The following is an 18,741-nucleotide window of genomic DNA, read 5'->3' as shown; positions in this document are numbered from 1 at the left end:
AATGCAAGGAATGTTGTGATTGGTTGTCAAGGCAGCCAATCAGAATTTAGCAGCCTCGTCTCTGATTGGCTGGAATTATGGCATATTGTAACGCTGGGTTGTGTTGAGCAAGCGAGCTGTTGGCATTTAGAGAGCACCGAGGGCTGGCATTAGGTGAGCAAGCTAGTCAAACGTTGCACGCGCAAAAGAGAAGGTCTGCACACATCCAAAAATTTATTTTAAATGCAAAATTGATTTCCGTGCGCTCTAAATACTTTCTTTGCCAGACAAACATTTTCTCCACAAAACTCAGTTCGCGCTCAAAACATCTTTCGCACTCAGAATTGCGGCAGAGATGTAATCCCATATTGTAACTCTGCAGATCTTATACATGCACAAATAGCTACATAACACACTAAAGAAAAGGAAAAATAGAAATTACATCATATGACCCCTTTAAAAATGTATCAGTGTACACATCTTTATGAAATACATAGTGCTCAAATTTTATTCTAGAAGTATCACTTCAATATATTTAAGAGTTTAAAAGCATGAAATTGAGTTCTGCAGGGATGATGCATTGTTGAGTTAGAGTTAATATTTTAGCACTTCCAGTTACATTGTCCTGAAATCAGTGGATGTGTCAAACGCCTGAAATAAGGTCTGTGGTTCACACAAGCTCAGGGTATTTTCACGTTTTATTCTACAGCATAAAATACACGGGTAATACCACCTTGTGAATTTTTAAAGCTTTTACTTGTCTTGAAAACACAAAAAGACTGTTGCAGCAGACTAGTGGGTAGAGAAGTTCTGTCGCACATAATGACGATTAATATCCCTGACAACCTCTGTAGTCCCATTTAGCCACTTGTGAACAAATGCCTTTTCATTTGTGGGAAGCAGAAACAGTGAAACTCACTAATCTACTTTCATAGGTTTTTTGTTTTTAGTCACTCTTGCAGTGAACAATTTTAACTCAAACTTTCAGGGAACTTTTTGTAACTGAAGAGTAAACTGTATATAGAGTGCTTCAGAGACTTCTGACAACTGCCTTTGATGTCAAAGTTCAGGTGTTGTCTAGAACTAATTTATTGTTTTGCTCAGAGTGCATGCTTAATATGAGAGGACATTGAAAGTTAACACGAACGGACGTTTCCTTTTCCACCATCATGTACTTTATTCACCACAAAACAAGACTTGCAGAAGTGACCATTTATTTTGAAAAGTGATCTAAACTGAAAATGTTAGGTCAAAAAAAACAACAACAACTGAACAAAACTTGGAAACTATGGGACAAAGGGGATTGTTCCACAAAGAAAAAGTTAAGGCAATGGCTTATTTGATGTGGTCTTATTCAAGGACACATTTTGCAGATGCTTAGACAGTTTAGCAGCATCTGACAATTTTGTTTTGGATGGAGTCTTCTTGCACTTACGCTGCTTGACTTTTGGCTTCTGTAAGAGATAATTTAGAGGAGCATCTCCAATATATATCATGTATTGAGAAACACATATTGAACATAATCACATAAGTGTACCTGTAGTTTTGTCTTCTGAGGCTTATGGACCACAAAATGCCTTTTCAGACTTTCCTGTTTGAAAAAGGACTTCACTTTATTTAATTAAAATATAAACATAACAGAGGGAGTCTTTATGAACTTAAAAAAAAAACAAAAAAAAACACACGCGCTGACCTCCATAGCAAAGGCTTTACCACAGCCTGCAAAAGGGCAGGCGAAGTCATGCTTCCCTTCATGGAAGACCAGAATATGGTTCTGGAGGTTGAAGTTTGTGGTGTAGCTCTTTTCACAGCCTTCTCCAATGCATTTAAACATGCGCCGCTCCCCAGAATGAACAGATTGTTTGTGCTTCAGCAAAAACCAGGCATTGTGGAACATCTTCTTGCATTGATCACATGGCAGGGTTACTGTAAACAAAATGATTAAGCACAGGAACTTCACAACTTGCATTCAAATTAATTATTAAAGTGACCGAGCACATACCTCTGTGTGCGGTCTTTTTGTGCTTCTGATACTCGGACCAAGTTTTTCCTTTGAAGTTACAGTACTCCTCGTCACATGGGTAACCTAAAATTTAGGAGGGAAAAGTTATGAATCTTAAAAAAAAAAAAAAAAAAAAAAACCCTAAACTGGATTGTTTGGAGATGTGAAATTTAGGTTTCTGCCTGATGTACACATTACCTTCATGCATCTTCCAATGTCGTTTTAGAGCTTTAGAGGAAGCAAATTTGTCATTGCATCCCTCAAAGTCACATCTATTAGAATAAAGCATGAGTAACCACTCATAATATAAAAGCCACCAAACGAAGCACATAAGAGCTTAAGTAACACTTACTCAAAGGGCAACTCATTTGTGTGCTCACAGATGTGAAACTTAAGTTGCTTTTTCTTACAGAACTCCTTTCCACAGCCTTGATGGTTGCACTACAAAATATTGGCAAGACATTTAAACAACTGAATGGATGAATAAAACTACTAAAAAAAATAAATAAATCTCTCTCTCAAGTGACTCACCACATAATAGTTCTCTGTTTGGTGGTGAACATGAGCAGCATGGTTCCTCAAGCTGCCAGGTGTGGAAAATGCATCTGAACACCCGCTGACTGAGCACCTTTACCAGTTTCAATCAGTCGATCAGCAGAAATGTGCATAAAAAAAAAAATTTTTTTTAAAAGTGGCATAGTAAGGGTAATATGCAACTACGTATAAAAAAATAAAAAAAAACTAGTGAGCTGACTAGCTAGACAGCCTTTTATGTATCATAATGCCAACAATGAAACCAGCAGAAATGGCCACTGAACGAATCTTTTTAGTGAATGGGTGCAAAAGTGTCACTGGCATGACTCGAAATCCACACCACAGAACTTAAACTTAGAAAAAAGTAATAAACTCCACACAAAACACCTGCAAAATGCAGGAAAATAAGTAAATAAACTATATAGATAAATGAGTAAAAACAACTCATGTGTGTCATATGCAAGTTTAAAGTAAACAAACAAATATATATATGTGTGTGTGTGTGTGTGTGTGTGTGTGTGTGTGTGTACTCACAGGTAGGGTTTCTCCCCGCTGTGGCTCAGTTGATGTCGGGTGAGCTGGTAACGGGTGCAAAAGCTCTTCTCGCAGTCTCCACAAGCAAAGGGCTTCTGGTGAATTATTTTTTTAAAAAAAAACTTAGTACTAATATGAACATTACTTGAGTATCTAAAACCCAGACAAGATTAAGTTATTGATTGCTGTCACTCACCAGTCCCGTGTGTCTGGAGTAATGCGCTTCCAACTTCCACAGCTTTGAAAACGTCGCTTTACAGTCAGCGAAAGAACAAATTAAATGTTTATTCGGATGTTCAAGTCTTTCACCCATGCTAGCCGATTATTAACAGCTACCATCAGACGGTGTCAGGTCGCTGCTCGGCCCACAACACCGGAATTCGATTGAGCTTCGTTTTATTGTGAGTGGAACATACCAACTGAGTACATTGAGAACTACCAAGTTGTAATTTTAGCGACGAAAGCAAAGGCGTGAAATTATCATGTGTCCTATTAGCTTGCATATTATTTTATCATGTATTATTATTATTAATAATGAAAGATACACTACGAATTATTCAATGCTTTTGACTCACAAGTCGGCATGGCTTGTTCCTGATTTGAATAGAGCTACCTGTATACGTCACAGACGCATGACGTCGTGTCAGGCCCTCAATGATTATGTTTTTATTATTCCTATCATTAAAAAACATTAATTTGAAATGAAATAAACAAGAATACATAAAAAAAATAAAATGTCGGGGGTGTATAGAAAACACATCTAAATAATAAATAAATAATAAAAAATATAGGCCTAATTAACTTTTTTATAGGCTAGTTCGTATTACTTCCTTTTTTTTTTTACTTTGATATGGTTTCAATATATGTGTTTTATTTTCATAAATTTTCTATTTTTTCATTGATTCTAAAATGGATATATGTGAATTTGTCAGAATATAGCCTATTTCTCCTATTTCCATCTTGTTATTTTTACTAAATGAACCAGCATCACTGTTTATTTTCCATGGTGATTCACACCTGGTATAACACCTGATAAACACTAAGTAACTGCTCACCTTCACAGACTTGTGATTGGGACTGAAGGTCTTTGGAATTGTCTGACAGAGATTTATGTGGATATTAAACCGTCAAGTGGCTCCATTCAAGTCTGTGTATGAATGTGTCTGTCTAGGGTGTTTAAAAGACTGCCTGGCTCCATCCATCACACACACACGTGGAAATTACTGCCCTAATTGTGGTTTATCAGCCTCCAAGAACAGCCCGCTGATATGTATGATTTACTACAGTCAAGATTGCTCCTATGTGTCCCAAGGTGATCGTGTTTTATTTCAAAACTAGTGTTGCATACAGTAAACTATTTCTCATTTCCTGCTTGCTGCACTTTATTCTGAGGCAAAGGGGTATTGTTTTTCTCTTTCTCCAGCTTGGAATTATCTGATCCAGAACTTTTGTGTAATAATTATTCACAGGGTCCTCACATTTAAATTATTCAAGGGTAAACAACCGTAAATAACCAAAATCTAAACAGTCCACAGTAAACAGCTTAGAAATTCAAGTGGACCCTCTATCAAAGTAATTCAGACATTTTCCATCTGACATCAAGTTCAGGGGACATTCCTGCCCCACGATCGCCGTCATGCATCTTCATTCACATCATCTGGTCTTGCAGTGTCCCCCAACCCTCCCGTGTTTGGGACTGATCAATAAAGCCGCCTCAATATCTCGCTGGCCATGATCTGTCCTGATAAGCCAGCAAGCAAAACAACAAACACCAGCTCACAGCCAAAACGGTGTGTGGATGGTGATTGGAGAGTCATGCCTTCAATCTAGCATGTCTTGTTGATTTCACAACCTTTAGGGGATTTCAAAAAGAGTCAGAGACTGTGGTGGGAGAAGACAACATGATGTCTAGTTGTACTATCTCTGTATGCCATGTTTGCTTGTCTCCCTGGCTGAGAGAGGAAAGTTAATGTGTAACATGGGCAGTCGATATGGCTGCCACGCTGCTTGATAGTCTAAATCTCTGAGTGTCAAACAGGTATGATTAAGGACCTCAGGACTTGCCTCTGCCCACTCTGCTCCATCCCTTTTTCCTCTTTGCCTCTCCTCTGTTTACTTTGTTTAATTCAATCTATGAGTCAGAGCCTTGCAGCAATGTTGCGGAAGCTACTTTGAAAATGTAGCTTGTCAAGCTCTGCCAGTAGCTAGAAAAACGTAGATAAGTACATTGATTGAAGGTACTTAATATTTAAAAAAAAAACAAACAAAAAAAACAATGATCAATTATATAATTTATAATTTGATTAGAGCAGTATTTTCTGGCACAAAAACAGTGAGGAAACAATTGATGAATGAACAGTAGGGTATGAAACTATAAACAACAAAACACCATAATTTACAAGTAAAGTTTTATACTAGACTCGAATCGATGAATCACTGTTTATTTATATGATCCATCTGAACCAACCAATTCACTAGAAAGAATTGGACTATTCCTCAGTGCATATGAGAGTGAGGACCATTCGAAAGAACCAGTTGAATCGGACTTTCCAACATTACATATGAGAGAGAGGACCGTTCAAACAAACCAATGGACTAGAATGAATCTGACTATATTCAAAAATACATATGAAAGACAGAAACTTTAGAAAAAAACGTTTCAAAAGCATTAATCAGAGTTACTGAGACTTGCTATACTGCCAATACATCAACAGACATGCTGCTGTGAGTATGTAAGAAATACTGTGAATACATATATGAAATAATCCCCTTATATAACATACATAAAAATCACCCTGTAGCAGATAGACAAGTGGAGCTGGGGAAGGTGGAGGGCTTCTGAAGCACACTCCAACTGCTAAAGCAAGCACTAGCCGAGTATTTGAATGTTGAGCAGCAAGCTGATTGGATGATGCGAAAAGAAACCAATCAGCTGTGCCAAATGAACAATGAAGTCATTATATCATATTGATTTAGAACCTATCGACCTCATCTGAAGTTTCATTACAGAAGTTTGGATTCAATTCCATAATTTAAATAAAAGATTGTGGTAATGTTGTCCTGTCTTTGATATGTTATATATTATTCTGTCTGAATTAACAGTGTAAAGACATGGACTCCCCTCATCAAAGGGGCCTTAAAGTTATGCACATTAACAAGCTAAGTTTGATGTGAAGTTCCTGTCTTAGTGGCATATAGTCAGTGTTAATTCATTACTAATGAAAATTATTCTGCCATTCTCGCACTTTCGACATCTTTGTAGTGATCAATACCAGGGCAGCATGTCACTTGTTGATTGATACTATTGATTATGACCTCTGCGAGCCCTCATCACCTTCATCCCAATCCTTACAAATATCTAACAGCAGTACGATAGCATAGGGAACAGGGCCAGCGGATAGGCACGGCACACAATGAGGTTATCTATTCATCCTCACACATTCTCACAGTCATGCTATGACCTCTCAGCGTGCCATCCTAATACTGTGGCTAATTCCCAGACCTGTGAGTCCTCTGAGGACAGAATGAATAGATCATGCCTAAAAAGGAATAAGGTCAGATTCTACCCCATACAGCTAAATCTAAATCAAGCTGTTCAACTATAATGCAGAAGTGCTGCGTGCATATCGTGAAATTAAAATGCAGTGAAGGACGTGCATGTGAGAACATCGTGGAATTAAGGCTGTTTCTCATACGCACCCACACAGCTGCTGCGTATCTCAGGAACTGACCCTAATTGAAGCAAATATTGGGTGAAGTACTGAGGTGGGATGAGATAACATTTGTCAGATATGCAGTCAGGCATTCAGCCACTCTGATTACACAGCACAAGTCAAGATAGAGAGAGGTGGTCCTCTCTTACACACCAAATCACACAAAGAACATCACACACACAAAAGGCCCAGAAAAGTAGCTATTCAACTGTACATGCTCCACAAACCAGAACTGTATCAGCAAATTTGGGTATTTACGAGTGAGCGTGTTTTGTTATTTAGTCTTAATTTGTCACTGCCCTTCATCATATTTGCTGAATGAAATCCAATATTTGTTTCCTACTCTTTTTGGGGAGATGATTCCAAACGTGGCTGTTTTTGTTCTAGCACACTTTCTTACAAAATATGATTTTATAGCAGTCTATTCTTTCAACAACCATAAGGTGAAAAGGTCTTGTATTATGCCTTAATCACCAGAAAACCTGCCACAATTATATAATTCCTATCTTTTTTTTTTTAAACCAGGTTACAGCTACTTGTTCAATTCTCATTTATTTTCACATGTATATAAATTATTCTGAAGACATTATTTTATGCCTGATTTCCACTTTTTCCACTTACACTTTTCAGATTGTAAGTTAAATTATATGAAATCTTTTTATCATTAAAAGACATTTGACTGCTTTTGTTATATTTATAAGTGCGATAAAGTTGATACAGCCTAATTTGAAAATAAATGTGATGGAACGTTTTTATTGAGATTTTTGAGCCCAGCATTACTAGATTATATTTCTCTTTTTTTTTTCCAGACTTTTTTTCCCAAGATGCAAGGCTGTGTCATGCATGCAGCAATTTATTTTATCACTTCATTGTAATGTCAGTATTAACAATATGCATGAACATATATCATAACGTGGTTATATAGTGTAGGGATACTTCCATAATCATCATGTTTTCCTCAACAAAAATTCACCGTCAAGAACACAGTGACTGAGATTTGTCTGAAATGTAAACTTTCGCAAATAGTAGGCTCACACAAAATTCCATATTGATCTGTCTGATCATTTTAATGCAAACAAAACTCATTAATTTTTAATATACTGTCATGATCTGTGCTACAAATGGAATCAATGCTTTTCTCGAGTCTAATAGATATTAGATAAGATATGCAATTAAAATATATTCAGTTATGTGTTTTAGCACACTAACTGGAGGATATTTTTAGTTGAACGGAAATGTGATTATTCTGTCAGGACAACGGCTAATGCTGCCTTCTAGTGACAGCTCATGTTAAATACCATTCAATTAAGCACAACAATCTTTTCAGAGTATTTTGCGACCTAGTAATTTAAAATAGTGTAGAGTTCCTTCAGAAAGTGTTTTCTTATTCCACTGTTCTGCAAGTGAAATCTTCTAAATAGATATTTTCTTTGTAGTAACGTTAACTTGAATTAAATGCCGTGAATAACCTTGAGAGATCAGAATCACTATGAAGGTACATTTTTACTAATTTTTGAATCCAAACGTTTAGTTGTATTGACATGATTACTTTCACCTCCTTTTTATAACTGCACCTACAGGTAAGAGCAGTTGTAGACCTGTGAACAACAGCAAACTCTGGAGCTGGTTATGAAAAGAATGGAAAAAAATGTAACCTTCCTTTAATCAGTCGTTCTTTGTAACAGACTGTTCTACTAAATTGAGCAATTCAACATAAGGCCACCTACAATACTTTATGAAGGTACAGAACTATTTAGCTGTGAGACATTTTCATTACAGCCACAATTTTTTTCTGTACTTATTTTGGGCTATATGAAAGAGCAACTTAAAGCCAGTTCAGAGAAAGGCCAAAATTGTATTATGTTGGGAGTTTGCTGTAATACACAAGACAGCTTTATAAAACTACATATTTCTTTGGTCTGTTAAAGAGAAAGCTGGGAACTTTCAGTCAAATATTTGATCACTCGATGTTTGACATGAACCACATGCAGTACAAATCCTTGGCAAGCATCTTATTCTGCTTAAAAGCAAGAGAAATTGGAAAGCTAGGCAAAGTAAAAAGACCTTTCTAATAATGGAATATCCTTGAACAGAACAGGCTGTGGCTAACCACGTTTTTAAACAGAAGTCTTTCTGGAGGGAAAAAGAAAAAGTACCATCTACGGGACACGTTGAAATTACTTTGCAACAAAACTAGGTTTTTCTAGATTTTTCAATCAAACATGCAACACTGTGAGCTTCAAATATAAATAAAATGTTTGAACAACGCTTACATTCTCTACCGAGCTGAAAATTATTAACTAAAAATACGGTCCTGTATGAAAAACATATGCACCTAGTTCTATAATAGCTTTATCACAAAAGTAAATGGAGGACTAAAGTAACAGAATTGTTTGACATGTTTCCTATAGTACTCTTACGGCACATCACTGTCAATTTACAACATCAACAGCAATACTCCACACACAGCTCATATTCATTCACACAACAGAAGCACACTTGAACGATGGTTAAAGAAAGAGTTCCAAACTAACAGTATACGGTACAAAGATCTTTATTTTGGTCAGCAGATTTATGCCATGAACTCGTAAGGGATGGGCTCCAGGAGCTGAGGCTCGTTGTTCTTGGTGCTGACAAAGTGTGCTGGCCGTGGAGCAGCAGGCTGAAAACAAGATAAGACAACACCACAATGAAAGAACATAAGCCAGATCTGTTATAACCAATCACACAAATTAAATATCATAATGGCCTGTGTTTTAGTTTTACTTCAAATAACAGTTTGGCATATCTCAACATGAATTTACATCAGGGAGTACAATGAAATACATGCCTGTCAACATGTACATTAGTACATTTAACATCCAAGACAGTAACCAATAAACACTAAATTATCTAATACCTGGCGTTTCAGCTCAACCCAGGTGCCGTTCTGCTTGGCCTCCAATTTCTGCTTCTCGTTCTCCTGAACGCGCTTCAGGAAGCTGTCTCTGCTCTTTGAGTGCTTAACATGCTCAATACGCACATTAATTCTCTTAGCCAGGATCTTGCCCCTAAAAGTAAAACAATAATTCGTCACTTAAATGACAACAAGCGTTGTACATTTACAAGATTTATCCATGAGTGGCATGTTTCCATATTGACAATCTGGCAAAGGCATTAATGTGCCTGTCCAGGGTGCATAAGGATGACTGCTCTCGCCCACATTAATGACCACTTAGGACACTGGATGGCCCTTATGGCAAAGTGAATCTGGGGCATTACACATTAAAAGCCTTCAGTTATATTGATAATGTATATGTAAAAATGTTAAAACTGTTAGAACACTTCTTCTAACTGGTAGGTTAAATACTTAAGTCCTAAATAAAAAAAACATTGTTCTTTAAAAATAAAAACAATGCATCAATAAAAGTTTACATTAGGCATTTTTCCTAGATATGAATTCAGAACTTAACTTTGTAGCTAAACACTAACCAAGTGGTTTCAGTACTTGTTTGACTAACTTAACCTCCAGTTATCACTAGCTAGTCTGAGTTGCATTATGACATTTAAAATTATTTTTTTCAAAGTGTAGATCATGTCATGTTCAGTGTGGTACTTACTTGACTTGCTTGTTGACAATGATGCCTACAGCATGCTGTGTAACATTATAAATGCGTCCTGTTTTGCCATGGTAGCATTTATGAGGCATGCCCTTCTGAATGGTTCCTGTGCCCTGGATAAAAATGTATTTTAATAAATTACACTTAACAAAAAAAACAGTATACTGTAGCAATTCTTTCATTTAATAAATCTTACCTTGATGTCTACAATATCACCCTTCTTGTAGATGCGCATGTAAGTGGACAGAGGGATTGGGCCTGTTAGAATGAAAAGCAGTGTCAGATCTAAAAATTTCTATAACAATATGTTTGAGCTAAAGCACAGTACAAAATGAATATTGTGATATAAATGAACTCACCATGCTTGCGGAAGGGCCTGGCAAACATATACCTGGTCCCCCTCCTCTTGCCTCTGGTGTTCGTCATGATGCCTGATTACTGGGTGCAAAAGACATACAATTAAGACAAATTTCTAGAAAAATTGGTTCTCAAGCACTTCATTTAACTATTTGATATCCAGCCACGGTATATTAAATACCATACTTAGGTTAGAGACTTTAGTCATTACTAACTTTATAATATAATTCAACAAAAAGACAGCAAGTAAAATGTACATCACTCATATAGATACAACAACGCAATTATTCCAATAATGAACAAATAATTATAGACACTTATGACTTAAACACATTAAGACGTCTTTTTGACAAAAGACCGTTTTAGCTCCAGCAACCATTAGTTCATTGCCAAGAAATACATTGACACCGTTGAATAAGGGACCGAACTTAAGTGACATCCTGCAACTGTCTTAAATATTTATGTGTTTGTAACACATCGTACGGAAATACAGAGAAATCGGTAATATTTCTACACGTCCTTTTCATATTCATGACTCTCGCGTATCCTGTAAACGCATGGCCCACATGGAACGGACACACTCCAGCTGGACACTGCATTTTACTCTTTGCGGCATCCAGCGACGCTCATGCGGACTTAATTTCGATGCCATGCCAGGTAAGATATTTTTGGGCGCTTTGTGTGGCACTTCTGCTCAACGAAAGCGGTGTAATTAACGATTTAATACATAATGTCTGGAGCACATCTTACCCCCGGTTGCTCACAAGATGGCGGGTACGGCGGAAAGAGAATGACAGGGTCCTGCGGTGCTTCCTTCAAAGCACGAATAGGAGGACTACTCATTTGCCTGAGTAAAAGTATCGGAGCTGTTGGTCCATGGGCAGTGATGTCATCGTCTTACAAAAACAGGGAACTTTTATTTTATTTTTTATTTTTGTACTCATTTAAACCTATCTGCGAGAGCATTGCATGGATTGTTATAGTTTCAAAGAATCGTGTAAATGTATTTATTTATTTTTAAATAAGAAGATTAACCTTTAACCTTCATTCTAATTTGTTTAATCTAAATGAAAATAACCTTGATTAGATAATATAAAATATATTATAATATAAATATCTGTATATTATAATTAATATCATATAATATATATTTATTTTAAAACACAAAATGTATTAAATTAAATAGTTTTGCTATAAATTGACATTTAAAATCACATCAGTCCACAAGCTCTTTAAATTACTTTTAAATACTTTTAAAAATAGCTTTAACGGGGTTAAGTACATCAAAAGCCTTACGTAATTTGTTTTTATTACAAATTTAATTGATTAAATCCAATTCTGAAAAGTATTCCACATGCCCTCTACTCAACTGAATACGCTCTCAAACTAGTTTACTAATTATTTGTACTACAGTATTATTTTATTCAAAATACTGACATGCATTACGACGTAGTTTTATATATTTAAAAATATATATATTTTATTGTATAATTTATATGTAATTTCTCCCTTGTGTGTGGCTATATTAAATGATCTGAACGTAATCCATCAGCAGACGGTTGTCGGTGGGCGCTAAGACCCCGCGGATCTCGCTCTGGCAGGGACGCAGTCTGTCCTCACTGGGACTCCTCTTCGCCTCCGCGCGGTGATTGGGTGGAAGATGGCGCTGGGCGAATGGAAATCCTAATGACAGTTTCCAAATTTGCCTCTTTTTGTACCATGGTGAGTAAATATCACTTCAATCACGGGTCATTGGACGTCAGTACTCGCGTGATATTGTAAAGGGTCGCTTGCTGCATTAGTTCAGTCAATCGGACTCCTTGGGTTGCCAGTTTTCCTCTGCTGCAGTTGCGAGCTGTCTTTATCCGTCTGTGTGCTTGCTATGAATTTTGCCTTGGGCCTAAATAATTACTGTTAGTTGGTAGATATACGACACGACCGTATTGTCGTCACAACACAACGTTAGGCTTTTAAATTCGCCCGTCCTTGCTTATAGGATTTGCTGAAGGCAGCAAAGCAGAGATCTGCTAACTGCTGAGCTGAAGTGTCATTCAGCTCGGGTTATGATCGCGAGATGTGCTTAATAAGCGCGAGACAGTGACATCTAAATAATCTCCGATTGCTATTTATGTGTAATAAATGAGTACAAGCATTCAGCTAGGTATGGCAAACGTGAGCATCATGCTGATGTAAAATGCGTTCAGTGTACCTGTGCTTCAGTGCTAAGCTGTTGCCAGTGCGGTCACATCGTGATTTCACGGTCCCATCCCCTCTCTGCATCTCCGTACCCAGTGTGTTCCTCCATATATTATCTGCTTTATTCGCATTTTGATTGTTAAGTAAATTTTTTCCCATTGTATTTGGCGTTTTTAAATTTAAAAGTGACGGCAGTGAAATGCTAATGGGTGCTAATGTAGTTGTTTTTAGGTTCACATTTACGTGTTTTTTTGTGATATTGCATTTTTAAAACACTAATTTTCAATCAGTTGATCAGTGATTGTTGTAATCTTATCAAATGTGTCTTGGATGTGTATCAGACGTCTTTACCATAGTTTCTGCCGCAGTGTCGTAAGTTTCTAGAATTATAGTTAATACTGCAAAACCACAATTGATTAAAATTGTATCTTCTTCTAAAAATGTAAGAATTACTTAGTCATCTTATTTATTGAAAAATGTGGTGGTTAATAATACCAACTTACCATAGTTTTACTGTAGTAACAGTAACTGTATGTGGTAGAAACTGTGGTTAACGTAGTCATTTAAGACACTCTCTTATCCAATTGTATGCAGCTGTAAGTGCCTGAACAGCTGTTCACCTGTTCTGTTGCAGGGCGCCAATGCCTCCGCTTTGGAGAAAGAGATCGGCTCGGAGCAGTTCCCTGTCAATGAGCATTACTTCGGATTGGTCAACGTAAGCAAAGACATTCCCTGTTGTCTCACATTGTCTCCTCCAACCAGCGTGTTTATTGTTATGCTCTGGAATCAGTGTGTGTGTTCTGTCTGTTTCGTTCCACAGTTTGGAAACACCTGCTACTGTAACTCCGTGCTCCAGGCTCTGTACTTCTGCCGGCCGTTCCGGGAGAAGATCCTTGCGTACAGGAGCCAGCCGCGCCGCAAAGAGAACCTGCTCACCTGCCTGGCCGACCTGTTCCACAGTATAGCCAACCAGAAGAGGAAAGTTGGCGTGATACCCCCGAAGAAGTTCATTACGAGATTACGTAAAGAGAATGGTAAGGAACACAAGCAGGAAGGGATTGTATTCAAATTCAATTGAATTCTCAGTTTCACTGTGAATTAGATGCTAGTTCTAGGTCAGAAAATGGAAGAGGTGCAAGCCCATGAAGTTGTTCTTACAGTGCATTGAAGGAAACAAAATAACTAATAAACAATTAACAAATTTTTGTTGTTGTTGTACTGGTACAACAGCTGCATCACATTTACTAAATCTATATAATTTATGCATAGTATCTAACAAATAATTAATTAATTTGCATAAAGCAAACCATGAATGATGAGACGTTAGCTACAAATTAGTTAACTATAAGTTTTTTCATGTACAAAACTGCTAATACTTTATAGTACAGTCCCGTGAGTTAGCGCATTAAATAAAATTATTTAACAATGTAGAATTCAATACATTGGAGCGATTGTTCAAGCATTTATTAACCTTAAACTAACTAACAATGAAAACTACTTCTAAAGCATGTATTAATCATAGTTGAAGTTAATGTTAATTTACTAATACGTTAATAAAATAAAAAGTTGCATCTGTGTAAATATTGTTTAATGGACTTGAGCTAACATGAACTAAAAGTTGTTTTTTATGAACTAATGTTAACAAAGACTAATACATATTGTAACAAATGTGTTGGCCATTGTTAGTGCATTAACAATTGTGACCTTATTGTAAAGTGTTACCAAGAAAATAAACAGATACAGCTTATGTGTTAGTAAATGTTGAAATTAACATGAACTGAGATTAATAAATAAAAGTATTTTTTCATTGTTAGTGCATGTTAACAAATGGAACCTTTTTTGTAAAGTGTTACCACAAAAACGTAATATTTTTCAAATGCAGCACTGTAATTGAAATATCATCGCAAAACCATCTACTACTTAGTTGTTGACACATTCAACATTCATGTATTCCTTGTGATAACATTCTTTCTCCCTGTCCTCCCACAGAACTGTTTGATAACTACATGCAACAAGATGCACACGAGTTCCTCAACTACCTGCTGAACACTATAGCAGACCTGCTACAAGAAGAGCGCAAGCAAGACAAGCAGAATGGCAAATTGGCTAATGGCACACTTGATTCACAGAACAATAACAGCACCCCACCCTCCTCCACCTGGGTTCATGAGATCTTCCAGGGCACGTTGACCAATGAGACGCGATGCCTCACCTGCGAGACGGTAATAGCACCTCACGTAACTTAACTGGAAACCCTTCAGTCCAATAAGACGGTATCCTGATAGTTCTTCTGACTGTGATTGGCTGTGCTTTTATCTGAGGTGTGTCTTTGGACTTTGCTCTCTCACAGATAAGCAGTAAAGATGAGGATTTCTTGGATTTGTCAGTGGACGTGGAGCAGAACACTTCAATCACACACTGTCTCAGGTCTGAAAGCACACTCACACTTAAACCCAATTTAAACATGAATATGTGTCCGTTTTAATAAACAATTATTTTTCTTTCTGGCCCCTTATAGAGGTTTCAGTAATACAGAGACCTTGTGCAGTGAGTATAAATATTACTGTGAGGAATGCAGAAGTAAACAAGAGGCACACAAACGGTGAGCATTCATTTCTGCCAGCTGCCTCCTGGTTTTCTGAACATATATTTACTGCATATACTTAATACATGAATGTGTTTGACTCTAGAATGCGGGTTAAGAAACTTCCCATGATCCTCGCCTTGCACTTGAAGAGATTTAAATACATGGAGCAGCTGCAGCGCTACACTAAGCTAAGCTACCGCGTGGTCTTCCCTCTGGAGCTCCGCCTCTTTAACACCTCTGGCGATGCCACCAATCCCGAGAGGCTTTATGACCTGGTCGCTGTGGTGGTGCATTGTGGCAGGTGAGTCGATACAAGTTTTAGTGAAATCCAGGAAGCCAGAATGGACTTTCAAACCTTTATAAATGTGTTTTTCTTCCTCCTCCATTGTCTGATTTCACAATACTTGCTTGTGTGAACAGAATCTCTTCATGCAAGCTTTTTGAAATCTGTCCTTGCAAAAAAAAAAAAAAGGAGAACTGTACTGATTTGCTTCCTTGCTTTGTGTATGTATGTGTGTGTGCTTTTATAGCGGTCCAAACCGAGGACACTACATCGCAATTGTAAAGAGTCATGATTTCTGGCTACTGTTTGATGATGACATCGTAGAGGTAAGCTGTCATCCGTCATATATAAGTATTAGTTATTTACTTTTTATAAGTAACTACTTTTTAAAGTTATTAATTTGCAAGACTCAGGGTTCCCACAGTCATGGGGGATAATAATAAAATATAATAAAAAAAACTGAACAAAAAAAAAATATATATATATATATATGTGTGTGTGTGTAATATCTATATATAGATATAATCTTTAATTAATATATATATATATATATATATATATATTAAAAAAAAAATTAAATCTTTTTAAAACAATCTACTTTTTACATAATTGTATTGTTAATTATTTATTTATTAATTTAAAAACTATATATATAGTTAAAAAAATAATTAACAATAAAATTGTTAAAAAGTAAATCAAATTATATTGAGTTTTAGTAAATATAGATTGCTTCGATTAATTTAGAGCTAAGCATAACTCGAAAAATCTATATTTACTTTATAAGATTGGAGTGCAATTTTTATAAAATAATTTTAAAACAAGAAAAATAAATAAAAAGTAAATCAAATCATATAGTGTTTTTATAGTGAATTTATATTTTTCTAGTTATACTTCTCTACAAATGTCATGGAAAAGTAATTGATTACAGAATGGTCTTTCTGCATTTGTTTAAAAAAAGTGTTTTTTTCCTCCTGTAGAAAATTGATGCCCAGGCGATTGAGGAGTTCTACGGATTAACCTCGGAAATTTCCAAGAACTCTGAGTCCGGGTACATCCTGTTTTACCAGTCCAGAGACTGAGAGAGGCCAGAGTGGCGTCCCCTTACAGACACCTGTGCAGCAGGCGTGCCTGTACGCTGAACCCTGCTGCATCCCACCTGCGCAGGTTCTTACTGCAGCGGCGCCTCACACACACCCCACCCCACCCGTCCAAGCCCACCCTCGCCGGTCTCCACGCAGCAGTAACGTTGGACGCGATGCAGTCGCAAGGCCTTTTGAACGTTGTTTGTCAGTTGTTTTTACGTTGTGGGAGCATTTCATCACTCGTGTTCAGTCCTTTACCGTGGAGAGAATGTGTTTAATGTAACAGACTGTATGATACGAGCGGGATTTGCATTCAACTTTCATGCTGCAACCTTTTGATTCCTGTGGCTCTCAGAAGGCTGAAGACTTGTGCATGGGGAAAGCGGGTGTGTTTATTATAATGGCGGGGAGGGTCTAAACGCTCCGGGTGCGGGGCATTGCGGGTTATGTATTTCTATCTTGTACAGAGTGATATTTGTATAAATATTATGAGAATTATAATAATATTACTGATATAGCCAAAAAAAGAGGATAGAACCAGAAAAGATGTATAACACTATGGTGCACTTTTGATACAGTTTTGTAGATGTCGGAAGGTTAATGTAAGGGTTTGCTTGAGACGGCCTGTTGTGAAATTATCATTTTCTGTTTTAAAGAAAAATAAATAAAAATGTATACACCAAGATAGGATGTATGCATGCAAGCATGTAAATACCATCTATTACCAGCCTACTGCGATTTGATTGGATGCCTTTTTTTTCCTGTGCTGATGACTCATTCTTGGTCACTGTGGCCCCTCAGTGGCCAGTCAAGATTACTGCAAGATGGAGAATTGCATAGCATCATTCCTTTTTCACAGATTGCTTCCCTCTCACTCCAGCTTTAAAGGTTCTGTGTTGTTTTCCAATGACTTTGCTCGCTCATTATTGCGTAAAATGAGGTTGAATCCTTTTAAATTCGCATGAAAGGTTACACATATTTATTAGTGCTCAAAAGCAATTCTCAAATCTGTCATTTGAGAGCCATATCGAGCCTAGTTTCAGACTGGAAAGGATTTTATCAGGTGTCATCACTGACTACGCAGTTTAGTCTATGAGGAGGTGTGAGTGTCTGAGTTAGAGGCATGGGGATGAAGGCTGCGCGGGGTTAGAGGATGGAGGAGAGAGGGAAGATATCGGGGGAAGTGGGTGACACAGATGAGCATACTGTTAATAGCACACACCGAGAATAGCTCTCACCGGGGAGCAACACAATGTGTATCTTTCCAGAAAGATGCAGTCTGAATGTCAGATGCTAGATAAATGGGTCTCATCCTACACAGACACATTGCAATACCTTCTGGGTCATTTCAAATGGGTGCTTTTTCTATTGTGAAAAGGTGGGTTTTAAAGCGAATTAAGAGTTTAAATGTTTTATTGGACAAAAAAAAAAGTATTTTTGGTGTTAATATATTACATTTTGCCAAGTCAAGCTAAACTGAAACCTTGCAGTACATGTTTTGGCATGTTTTAGTGCTATCAAAGAGTAACAAGAGTTCAGTTTTACAGTTAATTTAGCCATTACCAGCCTTTCAAGGTCATGGTTTATTAATTATTATAATAATTAGTATTAATTAGTTATTTACAAAATCATGGTAACAGGGTCGAATTTTCAAAATCATTCCCCTACTTAAAAAAAAAAGTGATTGAAAAGAGATGCCCTTTAGGATTCTTTTTTTAATTAAAATAATAATAATAATATAGTAAAGTATGTATATATATATAACCTATACAGTATATATATCTACAGTATATATATATATATATACACTGAATACTTTAATACTGTATATGTGATCCTGGAGCACAAAAGCAGTCTTATGTCGCTTGGGTATAT

General features: G+C 36.8%; 3 protein-coding genes across 3 annotated transcripts; 1 reads left to right on the top strand and 2 right to left on the bottom strand.

The window, feature by feature from the left end:
- Window positions 1-1,131: 1,131 nt before the first annotated feature.
- On the bottom strand, window positions 1,132-3,422 carry LOC107705189 (transcription factor IIIA-like). Its single transcript, XM_016508370.1, has 9 exons — window positions 3,246-3,422; window positions 3,050-3,144; window positions 2,513-2,609; window positions 2,334-2,422; window positions 2,180-2,253; window positions 1,982-2,065; window positions 1,673-1,905; window positions 1,517-1,570; window positions 1,132-1,433 (listed from the first exon to the last, which is right to left on the bottom strand). Exons 1-9 carry the CDS (start codon window positions 3,360-3,362, stop codon window positions 1,302-1,304), a joined length of 975 nt encoding a protein of 324 aa, XP_016363856.1. The 5' UTR covers window positions 3,363-3,422; the 3' UTR covers window positions 1,132-1,301.
- A 5,878-nt stretch (window positions 3,423-9,300) lies between these two features.
- Window positions 9,301-11,562, bottom strand: LOC107705211 (60S ribosomal protein L21). Its single transcript, XM_016508404.1, has 6 exons — window positions 11,469-11,562; window positions 10,721-10,799; window positions 10,558-10,619; window positions 10,362-10,474; window positions 9,662-9,812; window positions 9,301-9,424 (listed from the first exon to the last, which is right to left on the bottom strand). The coding sequence occupies exons 2-6, from the start codon at window positions 10,785-10,787 to the stop codon at window positions 9,335-9,337; spliced, it is 483 nt and encodes a 160-aa protein (XP_016363890.1). The 5' UTR covers window positions 10,788-10,799; window positions 11,469-11,562; the 3' UTR covers window positions 9,301-9,334.
- Window positions 11,563-12,240: 678 nt separating this feature from the next.
- Window positions 12,241-17,612, top strand: LOC107705210 (ubiquitin carboxyl-terminal hydrolase 12A). Its single transcript, XM_016508403.1, has 9 exons — window positions 12,241-12,440; window positions 13,549-13,629; window positions 13,735-13,948; window positions 14,904-15,136; window positions 15,265-15,341; window positions 15,433-15,516; window positions 15,605-15,802; window positions 16,032-16,110; window positions 16,762-17,612. The coding sequence occupies exons 1-9, from the start codon at window positions 12,393-12,395 to the stop codon at window positions 16,861-16,863; spliced, it is 1,116 nt and encodes a 371-aa protein (XP_016363889.1). The 5' UTR covers window positions 12,241-12,392; the 3' UTR covers window positions 16,864-17,612.
- The last annotated feature ends 1,129 nt before the right edge of the window (window positions 17,613-18,741 follow it).

This window comes from Sinocyclocheilus rhinocerous, unplaced genomic scaffold (genome assembly GCF_001515625.1).
Source record: "Sinocyclocheilus rhinocerous isolate Xijiao unplaced genomic scaffold, SAMN03320098_v1.1 scaffold594, whole genome shotgun sequence".
Taxonomy (NCBI): domain Eukaryota; kingdom Metazoa; phylum Chordata; class Actinopteri; order Cypriniformes; family Cyprinidae; genus Sinocyclocheilus; species Sinocyclocheilus rhinocerous.
This window is presented reverse-complemented; position numbering and strand designations above follow the sequence as displayed.

What these genes read in the sequence shown, in the direction of transcription:
- LOC107705189 (XM_016508370.1), bottom strand. Translation starts at nt 3,362, where the DNA reads ATGGGTGAAAGACTTGAACATCCGAATAAACATTTAATTTGTTCTTTC. An exon ending in AAACAGAGAACTATTATGTG is followed by an intron (nt 2,423 to 2,512) that starts GTGAGTCACTTG and finishes AATATTTTGTAG; the next exon opens with TGCAACCATCAAGGCTGTGG. An exon ending in CTCAGAAGACAAAACTACAG is followed by an intron (nt 1,434 to 1,516) that starts GTACACTTATGT and finishes TATCTCTTACAG; the next exon opens with AAGCCAAAAGTCAAGCAGCG.
- LOC107705210 (XM_016508403.1), top strand. Translation starts at nt 12,393, where the DNA reads ATGGAAATCCTAATGACAGTTTCCAAATTTGCCTCTTTTTGTACCATG. An exon ending in GATGCCTCACCTGCGAGACG is followed by an intron (nt 15,137 to 15,264) that starts GTAATAGCACCT and finishes GCTCTCTCACAG; the next exon opens with ATAAGCAGTAAAGATGAGGA. An exon ending in TCAATCACACACTGTCTCAG is followed by an intron (nt 15,342 to 15,432) that starts GTCTGAAAGCAC and finishes GGCCCCTTATAG; the next exon opens with AGGTTTCAGTAATACAGAGA.
- LOC107705211 (XM_016508404.1), bottom strand. Translation starts at nt 10,787, where the DNA reads ATGACGAACACCAGAGGCAAGAGGAGGGGGACCAGGTATATGTTTGCC. An exon ending in ATTGTCAACAAGCAAGTCAA is followed by an intron (nt 9,813 to 10,361) that starts GTAAGTACCACA and finishes TTTTACTTTTAG; the next exon opens with GGGCAAGATCCTGGCTAAGA. An exon ending in GGGTTGAGCTGAAACGCCAG is followed by an intron (nt 9,425 to 9,661) that starts GTATTAGATAAT and finishes TCTTGTTTTCAG; the next exon opens with CCTGCTGCTCCACGGCCAGC.